Below are 16,216 nucleotides of genomic sequence, written 5' to 3' on the forward strand. Positions count from 1 at the left end.
AGAGACAAGGAAGGACACTAAATAATGATCCAGGGATCAATCCAAGAAGAAGATATAACAATTATAAATATATATGCACCCAACATAGGAGCACCTCAATACATAAGGCAACTGCTAACAGCTATAAAAGAGGAAATCGACAGTAACACAATAATAGTGGGGGACTTTAACACCTCACTTACACCAATGGACAGACCATCCAAAATGAAAATAAATAAGGAAACAGAAGCTTTAAATGACACAATAGACCAGATAGATTTAATTGATATATATAGGACATTCCATCCAAAAACGGCAGATTACACGTTCTTCTCAAGTGCGCACGGAACATTCTCCAGGATAGATCACATCTTGGGTCACAAATCAAGCCTCAGTAAATTTAAGAAAATTGAAGTCATATCAAGCATCTTTTCTGACCACAACGCTATGAGATTAGAAATGAATTACAGGGAAAAAAACGTAAAAAAGACAAACACATGGAGGCTAAACAATACGTTACTAAATAACCAAGAGATCACTGAAGAAATCAAACAGGAAATCAAAAAATACCTAGAGACAAATGACAATGAAAACACGACGACCCAAAACCTATGGGATGCAGCAAAAGCGGTTCTAAGAGGGAAGTTTATAGCTATACAAGCCTACCTAAAGAAACAAGAAAAATCTCAAGTAAACAATCTAACCTTACACCTAAAGAAACTAGAGAAAGAAGAACAAACAAAACCCAAAGTTAGCAGAAGGAAAGAAATCATAAAGATCAGAGCAGAAATAAATGAAATAGAAACAAAGAAAACAATAGCAAAGATCAATAAAACTAAAAGTTGGTTCTTTGAGAAGATAAACAAAATTGATAAGCCATTAGCCAGACTCATCAAGAAAAAGAGGGAGAGGACTCAAATCAATAAAATCAGAAACGAAAAAGGAGAAGTTACAACAGACACCGCAGAAATACAAAACATCCTAAGAGACTACTACAAGCAACTTTATGCCAATAAAATGGACAACCTGGAAGAAATGGACAAATTCTTAGAAAGGTATAACCTTCCAAGACTGAATCAGGAAGAAACAGAAAATATGAACAGACCAATCACAAGTAATGAAATTGAAACTGTGATTAAAAATCTTCCAACAAACAAAAGTCCAGGACCAGATGGCTTCACAGGTGAATTCTATCAAACATTTAGAGAAGAGCTAACACCCATCCTTCTCAAACTCTTCCAAAAAATTGCAGAAGAAGGAACACTCCCAAACTCATTCTATGAGGCCACCATCACCCTGATACCAAAACCAGACAAAGACACTACAAAAAAAGAAAATTACAGACCAATATCACTGATGAATATAGATGCAAAAATCCTCAACAAAATACTAGCAAACAGAATCCAACAACACATTAAAAGGATCATACACCACGATCAAGTGGGATTTATCCCAGGGATGCAAGGATTCTTCAATATACGCAAATCAATCAATGTGATACACCATATTAACAAATTGAAGAATAAAAACCATATGATCATCTCAATAGATGCAGAAAAAGCTTTTGACAAAATTCAACACCCATTTCTGATAAAAACTCTCCAGAAAGTGGGCATATAGGGAACCTACCTCAACATAATAAAGGCCATATATGACAAACCCACAGCAAACATCATTCTCAATGGTGAAAAACTGAAAGCATTTCCTCTAAGATCAGGAACGAGACAAGGATGTCCACTCTCACCACTATTATTCAACATAGTTCTGGAAGTCCTAGCCACGGCAATCAGAGAAGAAAAAGAAATAAAAGGAATACAAATTGGAAAAGAAGAAGTAAAACTGTCACTGTTTGCGGATGACATGATACTATACATAGAGAATCCTAAAACTGCCACCAGAAAACTGCTAGAGCTAATTAATGAGTATGGTAAAGTTGCAGGTTACAAAATTAATGCACAGAAATCTCTTGCATTCCTATACACTAATGATGAAAAATCTGAAAGAGAAATTATGGAAACACTCCCATTTACCATTGCCACAAAAAGAATAAAATACCTAGGAATAAACCTACCTAGGGAGACAAAAGACCTGTATGCAGAAAACTATAAGACACTGATGAAAGAAATTAAAGATGATACAAATAGATGGAGAGATATACCATGTTCTTGGATTGGAAGAATCAACATTGTGAAAATGAGTATACTACCCAAAGCAATCTACAGATTCAATGCAATCCCTATCAAATTACCAATGGCATTTTTTACGGAGCTAGAACAAATCATCTTAAAATTTGTATGGAGACACAAAAGACCCCAAATAGCCAAAGCAGTCTTGAGGCAAAAAAATGGAGCTGGAGGAATCAGACTCCCTGACTTCAGACTATACTACAAAGCTACAGTAATCAAGACAATATGGTACTGGCACAAAAACAGAAATATAGATCAATGGGACAAGATAGAAAGCCCAGAGATTAACCCACGCACCTATGGTCAACTAATCTATGACAAAGGAGGCAAAGATATACAATGGAGAAAAGACAGTCTCTTCAATAAGTGGTGCTGGGAAAACTGGACAGCTACATGTTAAAGAATGAAATTAGAATACTCCCTAACACCATACACAAAAATAAACTCAAAATGGATTAGAGACCTAAATATAAGACTGGACACTATAAAACTCTTAGAGGAAAACATAGGAAGAACACTCTTTGACATAAATCACAGCAAGATCTTTTTTGATCCACCTCCTAGAGTAATGGAAATAAAAACAAAAATAAACAAGTGGGACCTAATGAAACTTCAAAGCTTTTGCACAGCAAAGGAAACCATAAACAAGACCAAAAGACAACCCTTAGAATGGGAGAAAATATTTGCAAATGAATCAACGGACAAAGGATTAATCTCCAAAATATATAAACAGCTCATTCAGCTCAGTATCAAAGAAACAAACACCCCAATCCAAAAATGGGCAGAAGACCTAAATAGACATTTCTCCAAAGAAGACATACAGACGGCCACGAAGCACATGAAAAGATGCTCAACATCACTAATTATTAGAGAAATGCAAATCAAAACTACAATGAGGTATCACCTCACTCCTGTTAGAATGGGCATCATCAGAAAATCTACAAACAACAAATGCTGGAGAGGGTGTGGAGAAAAGGGAACCCTCTTGCACTGTTGGTGGGAATGTAATTTGATACAGCCACTATGGAGAACAATATGGAGGTTCCTTAAAAAACTAAAAATAGAATTACCATATGACCCAGCAATCCCACTACTGGGCATATACCCAGAGAAAACCGTAATTCAAAAGGACACATGCACCCGAATGTTCATTGCAGCACTATTTACAATAGCCAGGTCATGGAAGCAACCTAAATGCCCATCAACAGACGAATGGATAAAGAAGAAGTGGTACATATATACAATGGAATATTACTCAGCCATAAAAAGGAACGAAATTGAGTCATTTGTTGAGACGTGGATGGATCTAGAGACTGTCATACAGAGTGAAGTAAGTCAGAAAGAGAAAAACAAATATCGTATATTAATGCATGTATGTGGAACCTAGAAAAATGGTACAGATGAGCCAGTTTGCAGGGCAGAAGTTGAGACACAGATGTAGAGAATGGACATATGGACACCAAGGGGGGAAAACTGCGGTGAGGTGGGGATGGTGGTGTGCTGAGTTGGGCGATTGGGATTGACATGTATACACTGATGTGTATAAAACTGATGCCTAATAAGAACCTGCAGTATAAAAAAACAAACAAAACAACTAATACTAAACTTTCATTGGGTTATTTGTATGGAAATATGTTAATATAAATGTTTCAGACATTACAAAAAAAAAAAAATACATTAGGAAATTGGCTGCTATTCATTTCATTTAGGTCTAAGTTTTGAATGGCCCAAAATGAAGGGAGGCAGAACTTTGGCTTGAAAAGAATTTAAACCCAGTTCAAGTTACAGAAGAACAAATGAGTTCTAAGTTTTGCTGAACAGGAAACAAGGTCAAGGAGACAAAGTTTTAAAAAAGCAAATTTATTATTGCCAACACTGTACACATGTTCATGATTTCAGCAACTGTGAAGACAGTTCTCAATGTTCCATGTTAAGACTCACAAGGTTCTGGGACTTCCCTGGTGGTCCAGTGGGTAAGACTCCATGCTCCCAATGCAGGGGGCCCAGGTTCAATCCCTGGTCGGGGAACTAGATCCCCCATGCATGCCACAACTAAGAGTTCGCATGCCGCAACTAAGAGTCTGCATGCCACAACTAAGAGTCTTCATGCTGCAACTAAGAAGCCCACATGCCACAACTAAAGATCCTGCATGCCGCAACTAAACGTGCCACAACAAAGATCCCATGTGCCACAACTGAGACCTGGCGCAGCCAAAATAAATAAATAAATAAATATTCAAAATTATTATTATTTAAAAATAAAGTTCTTGTCTTTTATTTTTTATTATTTTATTTATTTATTCCCCCACCCCTTTTTTCGGCTGCACTGGGTCTTAGTTGAGGCATATGGGATCTTTGTTGAGGCGTGCAGGATCTTTCATTACGGTGTGTGGTCTCTTCGTTGCAGTGCTCAGGGTCCTCTCTAGTTGTGGCGTGCAGGTTTCCTCTCTAGTTGTGGCGTGTGGGCTCCAGGGCGCGTGGGCTCTGCAGTTTATGGCACGCGGGCTCTCTCATTGAGGCGTGTGAGCTCAATAGTTGTGGCGTGCGGGCTTAGCTGCCCTGCAGCATGTGGGATCTTAGTTTCCCGACCAGGGATTGAACTCGGTGTCCCCTGCATTGGAAGGCTGATTCTTTACCCCTGGACCACCAGGGAAGTCCCCAAAATTACTATTAAAAAAACAAACAAACAAGACTCACAAGGTTCTGATGAAAAGTTTCCAATCTGAAAAGCTGTGACCAAAACACAACTGCCATTTTCTATGGCACAAACTTTCAGTGCACACGCACCCTGGAGACTGAGGTGTGGCTTTAAGCCATTGCACTCTGCCTGGGGCTGGCTCACCGCTTCCCTGGGCAGCTGCTTAGGCTGTAGTGTGGGAGAGGAGTGGCTAAAGAGAACCAAGGTTACACAGTCCTTTCCAGGAAGAGGGTGCATTTGCTTGCTCTGTTCCACCAAGCTGTCAGTCGCCAATGTGAAATAATACTGGGTGTGGTGGGGGAGAAAAGGCACTTCTAAATGGATGGAGGAATATGAAGAACACATACAACTCAGCATGGTTATAAGGTTCAAATAGCTACTCAACACTGCAGGATATCTATTCAAGTCCTTTGTTTTTGCAAAAGAACAGAACTAGATAGGGCCAGAATGGCCCTGTACCATAAAAGGACTGCTATTATGGGATGTGGTGACCACCTATCCAGTAACGTGAAAGTGCAAAATGGGACTGGGGAGAAATCATAGTTGATTTTTTTGGGAGGAGGGTGATTTGGCAAGTAGATTCTAAACTAGGCAGGAAGCAAACAGCTCTACAGGATGTGATCGTTTGCAGGAAAGGAAGAGAAGCCTGGGCTGCAGCTGTGTGGACTGACCTTGTGTTCAAACAGGAAGGCTCACTGCCCTCCTCTACATAACCAGTCAAGATCCTACGATTCCATGATTATTTGTTCTCACCACTATTTAATTATGTTGGAAACTCCTTTTGGGAGCTGTCCTTATTTCTTGTAGCATACACTATTCAAAATCTTAAATGGCTTTTCTCTGTGAGCATGTGTATGCATTTTTTTGGTGATAATGTGCACATAAAATTTACCATTTTATCTATTTTAAAGTGTACAATTCAGGGACATTTAGTATATTCCCAATGTTGTGCATCCATCATCATTACCTAGTTCCAGAACATCTTCATCATCCCCAAAGGAAACTCTGTACCTATTAAGCACTCACTCTCCCCAATCCCATTTCCCCTGCAACTGCTCATCTGCTTTCTGTCTTTAACGGTTTTGTCTATTCTGTACATAGGCACAGATCCATATGCCTATGAATACTTTATATAAATGGAATCATACAAGATGTGGCCCTTTGAAACTGGTTTCTTTCACTTAGCATGTTTTGATGGCTCATCCACAGTGTAGCCAAATATCTTCATTCCTTTTCCATGGCTGAATAATATTCCACTCTATGGATATACTACACTCTGTTTACCATTCATCAGTTGGTGGACATTTGGGTTGTTTCCTCCGTTTGGCTATTGCAAACAGTGCTTCTAACGAACATTCTTGTACAAGTTTTGCTGGAATACCTGCCCCATCTTATACCACTTATTATGCTGTATCTTATGATTTAGCAGTAAACTGCTTATGATTCCCTGTGTGTACCCTGTTGTTTCTTACTACTGACAGCTGGCAACTGGGGATTCCTTGGCTCTCTGGTCCATGGCTTTAGAGCTATATGGTGGGGAAAAGAAGTGGAAGCCCCTGGAGCACCCTCTGCCTACAAAAAGTGATACGAGATTCCTGTGAGCATCTTTGAGAGTGGCACCACCATCAAAGACTTCAAACATGCAGGGGTGCTGATTCTCAATAAATCTCCTTTTACTTCTCTGTCTGGACTGTACAGAGGAATGGGTCTTGGAGAACACTGCATTACTATAAGCCTAATCAGGTCCTGACTCTAATTGCAGCTGCTGTTCCAGATGTCATTTCTTACCAGAGCAAATAAACATAACCTCTGGCAACTGGTATGCAGCCAATGATCTGGAAAATGCTTTTATTTTCTGACCAATAAGCCGAGAACACCAGAAGCAGTTGGCAAGGACCTTGATCATCTGTCAACCAACAGACAATCCACTGGACCACTATTCTAATGACATGCAAATAGAACCTAGTGAACAGGAAGTAGCAGGTACTTTATGATACATTAATATGGTGTATGTATGCCAGAAGGTGGGAGATAGATCTCTTGAAAATACAGAGATCTCTAATCTCTATGAATCTCTGGTGGTCTGGAGGTCACGTGTGTACATATCAGGCTATTCCTTCCAAAGCTACGCACACATTGCTGTTATCTTGTATCCCCTACCACAAAGAAAGAAGTCAGACATTTGGAAGGCCTTTCTGGATTTTGGAATTAACATATATCACATCTGGATACATGGTTCTGATCCATTTACTGCTGATACAAAAGGCCAGGTTTAAGTAGGGCCTAAACCAAGAGAAGCCTTCCAGCTGCTATCAGACCCAGTGTTGTTCCCAGTGTCTATGGCAGACCAACATGCTGAACAGAGCTGGTAGCAGGAACTGACAGGAGAGTCAGAAAGGGGGCTGTGCTTCAAAAAGTAACCAACTCTGGGAATTCCCTGGTGGTCCAAAGGTTAGGATGTGGCACTTTCACTGTGGGGGCCCGGGTTCGATCCCTGGTTGGGGAACTAAGATCCTGAAATCTGTACAGCGTGGCCAAAAAAAAAAAAAAAAGTAACCAAGTCTTCTCCTTCTGAGAAACATCTCTGGGTCTGTGACCAAGTCTTGGAGTAGTCTAAATGCCTGATCAAGAACCAGTTTATAGAGCTGGGCAATACTCCATCACCAACTGCAAGTAGAGTACATATGACCAGGCCTGAGCAGGCCCTGAATGCAAGAAGTTGTCTGTTTATGTGCTTTGTCACATTTATAAATCAGGGCTTCCTGCTTAAAAAAGAAAACAACAACAACAAAGAGCTAATACTTATTATAGACTTATCACGTAGCAAGAACCATTCTGGGTATTTTAATCTTCATAACAACCCTACAAGTAGGTATGATTATACTCTATACTTTACAGATAAGGAAATTTAGGCACAGAAAGATTAAAAAATTTGCCTAAGGTTCTTAAATACAGCTATCCAGGGTGAGCATTCAATAAATCTGTACTGTCTTCATGAATAAGACATCCTTCTTCGAGGCAAAACAAAGGCTCAAACAGCAACAACAGAAATCATCTGTTCCTCCCAACTCAAACTAGATATGACATGTCCACAATAACAAGAACAGATTTTGGGGGAGCTGGCTCGTAAACTGGCTGAAAGACAATTCCAAATGAGAAGTTTAAAGTGTTTTAGGCAATAGCACAACTGCTAGAATACTGCCAGACAAGATGATGACTTTGAAAAAAGAACATTTTTTGACATGTTCATCACTCAAGGCTATGCCACTGGTCAGGGTGGTGGTTACTCTAAAATATAAAGGCTGGCTGACAGTGGTAAGTCTGGATGTGAGGAAGAAATACCACATTTTTCTAGTTGGCGTGGTATTTGTGATTACTATGTATGTGGCTGTATTAGTTTTCTTTTGTTTACTGTAACCTTAATCACACCTGCAAAGCCCTTTGCCATGTGAGATTAAGAACAAAACAAAACAAACCACAGGTTCTGGGGATTAGGACATGGATTATCTTTGGAGGCCATTTTCTCTTCTCTAACATAGTCTGCCCTCTGGCTTCCAAAGATTGTTATCCATCCCACATGCAAACTACAGTCACCTCATCCCAAGGACCCCAAAGATCTCATCCAGTATAACATCAACTCAAATTTCATCATCTAAATTAGGTATAGATGAGACTCTGGGTATGATCCACTATGGGACACACTTCCTCTCCATTTGTGGGCCTGGGAAACTAAAGAAACAAATTATCTGCTTCTAAAATACAATGATGCGACAGGCCTAGGACAGCATTTACAGATATTCTGGTTCAAAGGGGGAGAAAATGGAAGGAAAAAAGGAGTCACCATTCCTAATAAATTTAGAAATCCAGCTGGGCAAACTCCCTTATATTTCAGCTCTGAGAACAATCCTCTGTGGCTCACAGCTCTGCTCATGGCTTGAAGAGGAATAATCTTTCCTTTTTCAAGAAAGGTAGCATATGTTTGCAGCTGAGTAGTTTTTAATCAGCCTGTCTGCCGCTTATAGAATTTTGGGGGTCTGACAGACTTCTTTCATTTTGTACTGTCTCTTTCAGTCCAACCTGGCAGTGTTTCTACTGATATAAAATTCTCAAGAACCTTGTGGGTCTCCCATGTATGTCACAGGGATTCATTCCATTAAGACATGAAGCTCAGGAGCTTCCGTGGTGGCACAGTGGTTAAGAATCCGCCTGTCAATGCAAGGGACACAGGTTTGATCCCTGGTCCGGGAAGATCCCACATGCTGTGGCGCAACTAAGCCCATGCGCCACAACTACTGAGCCTGCACTCTAGAGCCCACGAGCCACAACTACCGAGGCCCGTGTGTCTAGAGCCCGTGCTCCACGACAAGAGAAGCCAATGCAGTAAGAAGCCCGCGCACTGCAACGAAGAGTTGCCCCTGCTCTCTGCAACTAGAGAAAGCCCGTGCACAGCAACGAAGACCCAACACAGCCAATAATAAATAAATAAATAAATAAATAAATAGATTTATTAAAAAACAAAAAAAAGACATGAAGCTCATTCACAGATATTTCCTTGATAATCCCATCTCTACTTCTGGCTTCTGCTTAGATGGCTGAGGGATAATACCCGAGTTTCCTAGAGGCTCCCTGGTTACACTGAGGGGATCTGTGAGTCACTCTCTCAGGCTCTTCAAAGAGCCTTTGTGTAACTGAACACTCTGACATTCTCAATGCAGCCTTGGTTTTTTTCTCTAGAGCATGCTTTTCCTGACAGTCAATCTCTTAATTTTAGGGTCTTTTATCATCTGGAGAGTATGAGAATTTCAGAAACAATCAAGCCTGTTCCTTTAAAAAAAAAAAATGTTTATTTATTTATTATTTTTGGCTGCGTTGGGTCTTTGTTGCTGTGCGCAGGCTTTCTCTAGTTGCGGCGAGCAGGGGCTACTCTTCGTTGCAATGCGTGGGCTTCCTATTGCGGTGGCTTCTCTTGTTGCAGAGCACGGGCTCCAGGCGTGCGGGCTTCAGTAGTTGCAGCACGCAGGCTCAGCAGTTGTGGCTCGTGGGCTCTAGAGTGCAGGCTCAGTAGTTGTGGCGCACGGGCTTAGTTGCTCCACGGCATGTGGAGTCTTCCTGGACCAGGGCTCGAACCCATGCCTCCTGCACTGGCAGGTGGATTCTTGACCACTGCGCCACCAGGGAAGCCCCGCCTGTTCCTTTTTGTTAACAGCTCTCCTCTCAGTCTATCTCTTTCCACTTGCATTTTCTAGTCTTCAATACTGTGCTTGGGGGACTTCCCTGGTGGTCCAGTGGTAAGACTCCGTGCTCCCAATGCAGGGGGCCTGGGTTCAATGCCTGGTTGGGGAACTAGATCCCGCATGCATGCCTCAACTAAGAGTCCGCATGCCGCAAATAAAGATCCTGCATGCCAATACTAAGACCCAGCACAGCCAAAAAACAAAAAACAAAAAAAACTGTGCTTGGAAACTTCAGTTAAATGTCGTTTCACCATTTACAAGTTCTACTTTCTTCATAACTGCTGGACACAAGTCAGCTAAGCTTTCTGCCATTATATAACGAGGATTCCCTTTCCTCCAGTTTTCAATAACATGTTCTCCATTTCCTTCTGAGTCCTCACCAGCACTGCCTTTCGTGTCCATATTTCTACTAACAGTCTGTTCATGGTGATTTAAGTGTTCTCTAAGGTAATTTAGGCTTTGCCCATAATGGTCCTCACTTACTTCTGAGCCCTCAATGGTGGTTTCTAATGTCTGTATTTCTACTCATGGTCTGTTCAAGGCAATCTATGTATTTTTCTATCATGCTTCTCAAAATTCTTCCAGTTTCTACCCATTGCCCAATTCCAAACCCATTTCTACATTTTAAGGTATCTGTTACAGCAGCATTCCACTTCTGGTTCCAAAATTTATTTTCTATTGCAGCTGTAACAAATTACCACAAACATATTAGCTAAATGTAACACAAATTTATTATTTTATAGTTTTGTAGGTCCGAAGTCCAGCATGGATCTCACCAGACTAAAATCAAGGTGCTGGTGGGCTGTGTTACCTACTGGAGGTTCTAGGAGACAATCTGTTTGCTGCTCATCTGGGCTGTCAGAGGATTCAGTTCTTTGAGGTTGTAGGACTTGAAGTCCCCATTTTCTTGGTAGCTATAAACAGAAGGTTATTCTCTGCTTCTGGAAGCTCTCACATTCCTTGGCTCATGGCCTTCTTCCTCTATCTTCAAAGCCAGCAACAGGAAGTAAAATTCTTCTCGTGTCTCTCTGACTCTTTGTCCATCATTCCATCTTTGTCTGACCAGAGAAAAAGCTCACTCTGCTTTTAAGGAGTCATGTGATTAGACTGGATTTACCTGGATAATTCAGGATAATCTTCCCTATTTCAAGTTCCATAACCTGAATCACATTTGGAAAGTCCCTACTGCCATGTAAGGAAATATATCCAAAGGTTTACAGGTTCCAGAGATTAGGACATAGGACATCTTTGGGGAACATTATTCTGCCTACCAAACCTGTGACAAAGAGCAAAGTCAGGGAGCCATTTGCCTAGGTTCAAATCCCTGCTACGCCAATTACTACCTGTGTGACCATGTTTACTTGGGCTCTCTGTGTGTCAGTTGTGTCATCTGTAAAATGAGGATAATAGTGCCTATCTGTGGTGGAGACTTGGAGACTGTTAACTGCCCCAAATAGCCATTTCCCACTTTATTTATTTATTTTTAAAATTTATTTATTTATTTTTGGCTGTGTTGGGTCTTCGTTTCTGTGCGAGGGCTTTCTCTAGTTGCGGCGAGCGGGGGCCACTCTTCATCGCGGTGCATGGGCCTCTCACTATCACGGCCTCTCTTGTTGCGGAGCGCAGGCTCCAGATGCGCAGGCTCAGTAGCTGTGGCTCACGGGCCTAGTTGCTCCGCGGCATGTGGGATCTTCCCAGACCAGGGCTTGAACCCGTGTCCCCTGCATTGGCAGGCAGATTCTCAACCACCGCACCACCAGGGAAGCCCCCCACTTTATTTTCTTGGTCACAAAACCCACTCCTTACCCTTCAAATTTAAGCTGGACAAAAAATTGGCCAGCTAGAGACTATATATGGTATCTGCCTTGGAGCCAGGTTGTGGCCATATGACTCAGTGTAGACCAACAGGGTATGAGCAGAAATAATATATATAATTTCTGCTTCACTTAAAACTTAAAAGCTGCCTGCCTGGCAATTTGTCTCTGTCTCTCTCCTTTTCTATGGGCTGGAGTGCAACTGTGGCTGCAACCTAGTCACAATTATGCAGATAAGAACACCGCCTTAGTGAAGCAATGAGGTCAAGAAACCTAGGTCTTTGAATGACCTCATGGGAAAGATCTGCCCCACCTGCTAGGCAGGGCTGGACTATTATATGAGAGAGAAATAGACTTCTGTATTATATAAATCAATGTATTTAATATCTGTAAAGTGCCCAGACACTTACGGAGTGCTATACAGTAATGTTCTTCTTACTGACTGCATTATTTTGCATTCTGGAGGTTGTAATTCTACTTAATGTCTCAGGCCATCAGTCTCCTATAGAAAACAGATAAGCAACAGTAGTGCAATGTGATTTAATTAAAATGTGTAATAAGGGACTCCCCTGGTGGCGCAGTGGATGAGAATCCGCCTGCCAATGCAGGGGACACGTGTTCAATCCCTGGCCCAGGAGGATCCTACATGCCGCGGAGCAACTAAGCCCGTGCGCCACCAACTACTGAGCCTGTGCTCTAGAGCCCGTGAGCCACAACTACTGAAGCCCACAAGCCACAACTACTGAAGCCCGCGTGCCTAGAGCCTGTGCGCCTAGAGCCCGTGCTCGGTAACAGAAGCCACTGCAATGAGAAGCCCGTGCACCGCAACGAAGAGTAGCCCCCACTTGCTGCAACTAGAGAAAAGCCTGCGCGCGGCAATGAAGACTCAACGCAGCCAAAAATAAAATAAGTTACTTAAAATGTGTAATAACACATTGTATTTAAATAGTAAAGAGAAGAGGAACCGAAAGTTACTGAATTCATATGTGCCAGGCATTTACTATGTTACATTTGACCCAAGAAATAGTTCTAAGAGGCTGCAGAGATGAGGAAACAGAGGCTCAGGGATTAGGTCCCTTCCTTGAGATCACTAGCCTGGGGTAGCTTGAGAGCTTGTTTTTCCCACAATATTCACTGCCTCCTCTGCCCAAAAGGCAGGTTAATGGGGGAGTTGCAAATCAGTCAATAAGCCCCCCTGAATCATGTTACTCACATAGATGTTCGGTACTTGATGTCATCTTTTTCAGCCAGTTCTTCACAAGTGAGACCGTTGTGCTCTTTCCAGAGTCCCTGACACTTCCTACAGGTTTCCTGGGGATAAAGGAGAGACACAAAGACAGCTCTTCGTGAGTAGACACCATATATGTTTCTGTTTAACAATCGGGGGGGAATGCGAAACAAGCTTCACTTGGCTTGAATTCTTTCAGAGGATCTCTCTCCCTTTCAGCAGGGATATTTCTAAGGACATCTCTCAATAGAAGATGTAACAATCATTATAAGAAAGCATGGGGAAATTTTTCTCTCCTTGGATGAAAAGAAAGTGTTGCTCCCAGCACCCAAGGTTTGTAAGGTTTTCTAAAATGCCAGGAGTCACCTGAAAAAACTACAGAAGATAAATTTATGTGATCTTGGTTTTTTAAAAATAAAGTACTGTGAGCTGCTTGAGATCTGGTTCTGCCCAGTGTTCCAGTGTTGGTCTGGCATAGACCACTTGTGTTGAATTGAAGTGAAGAACAGTCTAGATTAGGATCACTAGGGGTCCTTAAGGGAGACATTCCCTCAGTCATCCCTCACTCATAAACATGGATATCATCCTCCATAGCTTAACTTCATTTATAAACATAAATTCAAAACAATTACTACTTTTTATTCTAGGACTCTTCACAGTTTATAAAATATTTTCACGTGCCAGAAACCATCTCACATCAATAACAGGAATTTAAAGAAACATTAATTAAATTTAATTTCCATAAATAGAAATCACAACCCTAATAAGTACAATGAAGGAAGAAATGGTGTTGTCAGCTTTGTTTGACCTGGGGTGACAGTGAAGGCTTGAGGAAGTGGAGCCTGAGATCAGAAAGATGAGTCAAAGAAAGCAAAAGGAGAATAGCATTCCAGACAGAGGAACAGTAAGAGAAAGACTCTGGCAGATGAAACTGGCCGAGTTTGGTTCCTGTAGCTGGACTGCAGGCAGTGAAAATAGGCCTGGTGAGGCCCATTGGAGCCAGTCCATGTGAGGCTTTGTAGGATGTGATTATCAGTTTGACATTTATCCTAAGAGTGGTAGGGAGGAGTCAAAAGGTGTCAAGCATGGAAGTAACATGAGCAGGTTTGTGATTTTAAAAGATGATTCTGCGTGGAGAACAGAGTAGAGGGAGGAAGGAGTGGAAGTGTAAGACACTAGGAAGCTATTAAAGTCATTCAGGAGAGAGACTATGGAGGCCCCGGTCAGGTAGGTAAGGACATGAAGGAAAGTTGACTGATTTAAGAGAAATTTAGGAAGTAAAACTGGCTGGCTTGGTGACGGCCTGGCTCTGGGAATGAGGAGAGGGAGGTATCACCCTGATGCCTTGGTTTCTGGTTTGTGCAACCCAAGATAACAGCGACATGGATGGAGCTTGGGAACAGTGGAAAAGCCTGGCTTGGGAGGAGGGAGGGCAGGTGTTAAGATCCCGAGTTTGATCTTGGCAGTAATGACACAGGAGGACCTGTGGGATACCCAGTGGAGATGTCAGGCAGGGAGTTGGGGGTACATGTTTAGCATCTGGAAGTACCTGGGGTAGAGCTTGCCAGGAGATGTGCTAGATTATATCTTCACATCAATTCTAGAAACATCTCCTACCTCTGTATTCTCCACTTACTACTGAACTTTCTCTAATATATACTGCTAAGATGACTCTAACAAGGTGCAGAGTAGTATACATAGTAAAGATGCTACCACTTCTACATCAAAAAAGGTGGTGGTGGGAGAATATAGCGATATATAAAATCAACCTGAAAGGATACCCAAGAAATTGGTAGTACTGATTGTCCCGAGTGGATGGAAAGTGGGGTGAGACTTCTTACTGTAAGCTCTTTGTATCTTTTGTATCTTGTACTACCTAATTAAAATATAAAATTTTAAAAGAGAAAGAGAAATAAAATGGACTGCTTCAGGAACTGAGAACCTGAATAACTCTCATAAAAAGGCTTCAATCAATGGCATGAGGTGGGGTGGGGTTAGAGATGAGCTGATCAGAGACTCTCTACTAAATGCTGTTGCTTCCAAGGGATATGATGCTCTCTGGTCCACTACCTACATCTCTGTCAGTAAACAGAAGCTAAATCAGTACTGACTTCATTACTACACACCCAAATGTAAAGCAGCATAAAACCCAATTTTTTTTTAAAACCCATTTTTTAAAGACCTTGTGCCTGACTATTCTGGGAAACTGGAGGATAAACAACAGCTGGAGAATAGATGAGCTGGTATCTATATCCTAACCTTCAAAACAATACTAACCAAAAAAAAAAAAAAAAAAAAAAAAACCAAAAAACCAATACTAACCTAGCCACCCACCAGGAATAACATCTTGGAAACAATGCATGGCATTTAGAGAGTGCTTTCCAGCATTCCTGGTGATCCAGTTATTAATTCATGGGACCTTCTTCATAAGGGAAGAACCCATTTTCTAGGTAAGGCACAGGTCCATGACAGCAAAAGGACCTGGCCAAGCTGAGTCAGCTGTAAGGGGTCACCACGAAGCCACTGCTTACTTCCAATGTCACAGCGGCTCTCCTGTAGGTCCGTGTGTGGTTTTTCAGGCATGTACTTCTCATTGAAGGGCTGAGGGGTCCCAGAGAATAAAAATGAAATGTCTTTTGAAGAGACTAGCTAGTTAGACATTGAAACCCACAATTAAAAGAAGGCAAGCAAACAGCAGGCTGGGTGAATTTTACATTTGGACCTTTCTGTGTGTTGTTTCTTTACAATGTACCCTCTCTTCTAAACACAGCGTATAGTTTACTAAGCTGTAATTCTCTTCTCTCAAGTACAGCTAGGCTTTGTTCCTAAATGCAACAAATGCTTAAACAATATCAGGCAGAAGAAATGTTCTTCAACGTTTCTAACACGAAGATAATCAATTCTTCAAAGTAAGGTTAATGAAAGTCCCAAGGACCATTTTGGAAGGCAGAGTACAACGTTGACAAGTAACTTCAAAACATGAAGGACATGCATATCCTGGCTGTCAAATCTAATTGGAGAGGCTTCCCATCGCCTGTGTGCGTTTTCAGATCAGGAGGAAACAGATGACTTCATCG

The 16,216-nt window shown here is 41.6% G+C and overlaps 1 protein-coding gene across 3 annotated transcripts in view; it reads right to left on the reverse strand.

Moving 5' to 3' along the window:
* RNF216 (ring finger protein 216) overlaps positions 1-16,216 on the reverse strand; it is a 190,417-nt gene that overhangs the window by 22,634 nt on the left and 151,567 nt on the right. For all 3 annotated transcript variants that reach the window (XM_007186763.2, XM_007186761.2, XM_057529320.1), the window contains exon 14: positions 13,125-13,222. In XM_007186763.2, the coding sequence (XP_007186825.1) occupies positions 13,125-13,222 (98 nt within the window). The remainder of the gene's footprint in view (positions 1-13,124; positions 13,223-16,216) is intronic.

The sequence above is a fragment of the Balaenoptera acutorostrata genome, chromosome 15 (assembly GCF_949987535.1).
Source record: "Balaenoptera acutorostrata chromosome 15, mBalAcu1.1, whole genome shotgun sequence".
Classification (NCBI taxonomy): Eukaryota; Metazoa; Chordata; class Mammalia; order Artiodactyla; family Balaenopteridae; genus Balaenoptera; species Balaenoptera acutorostrata.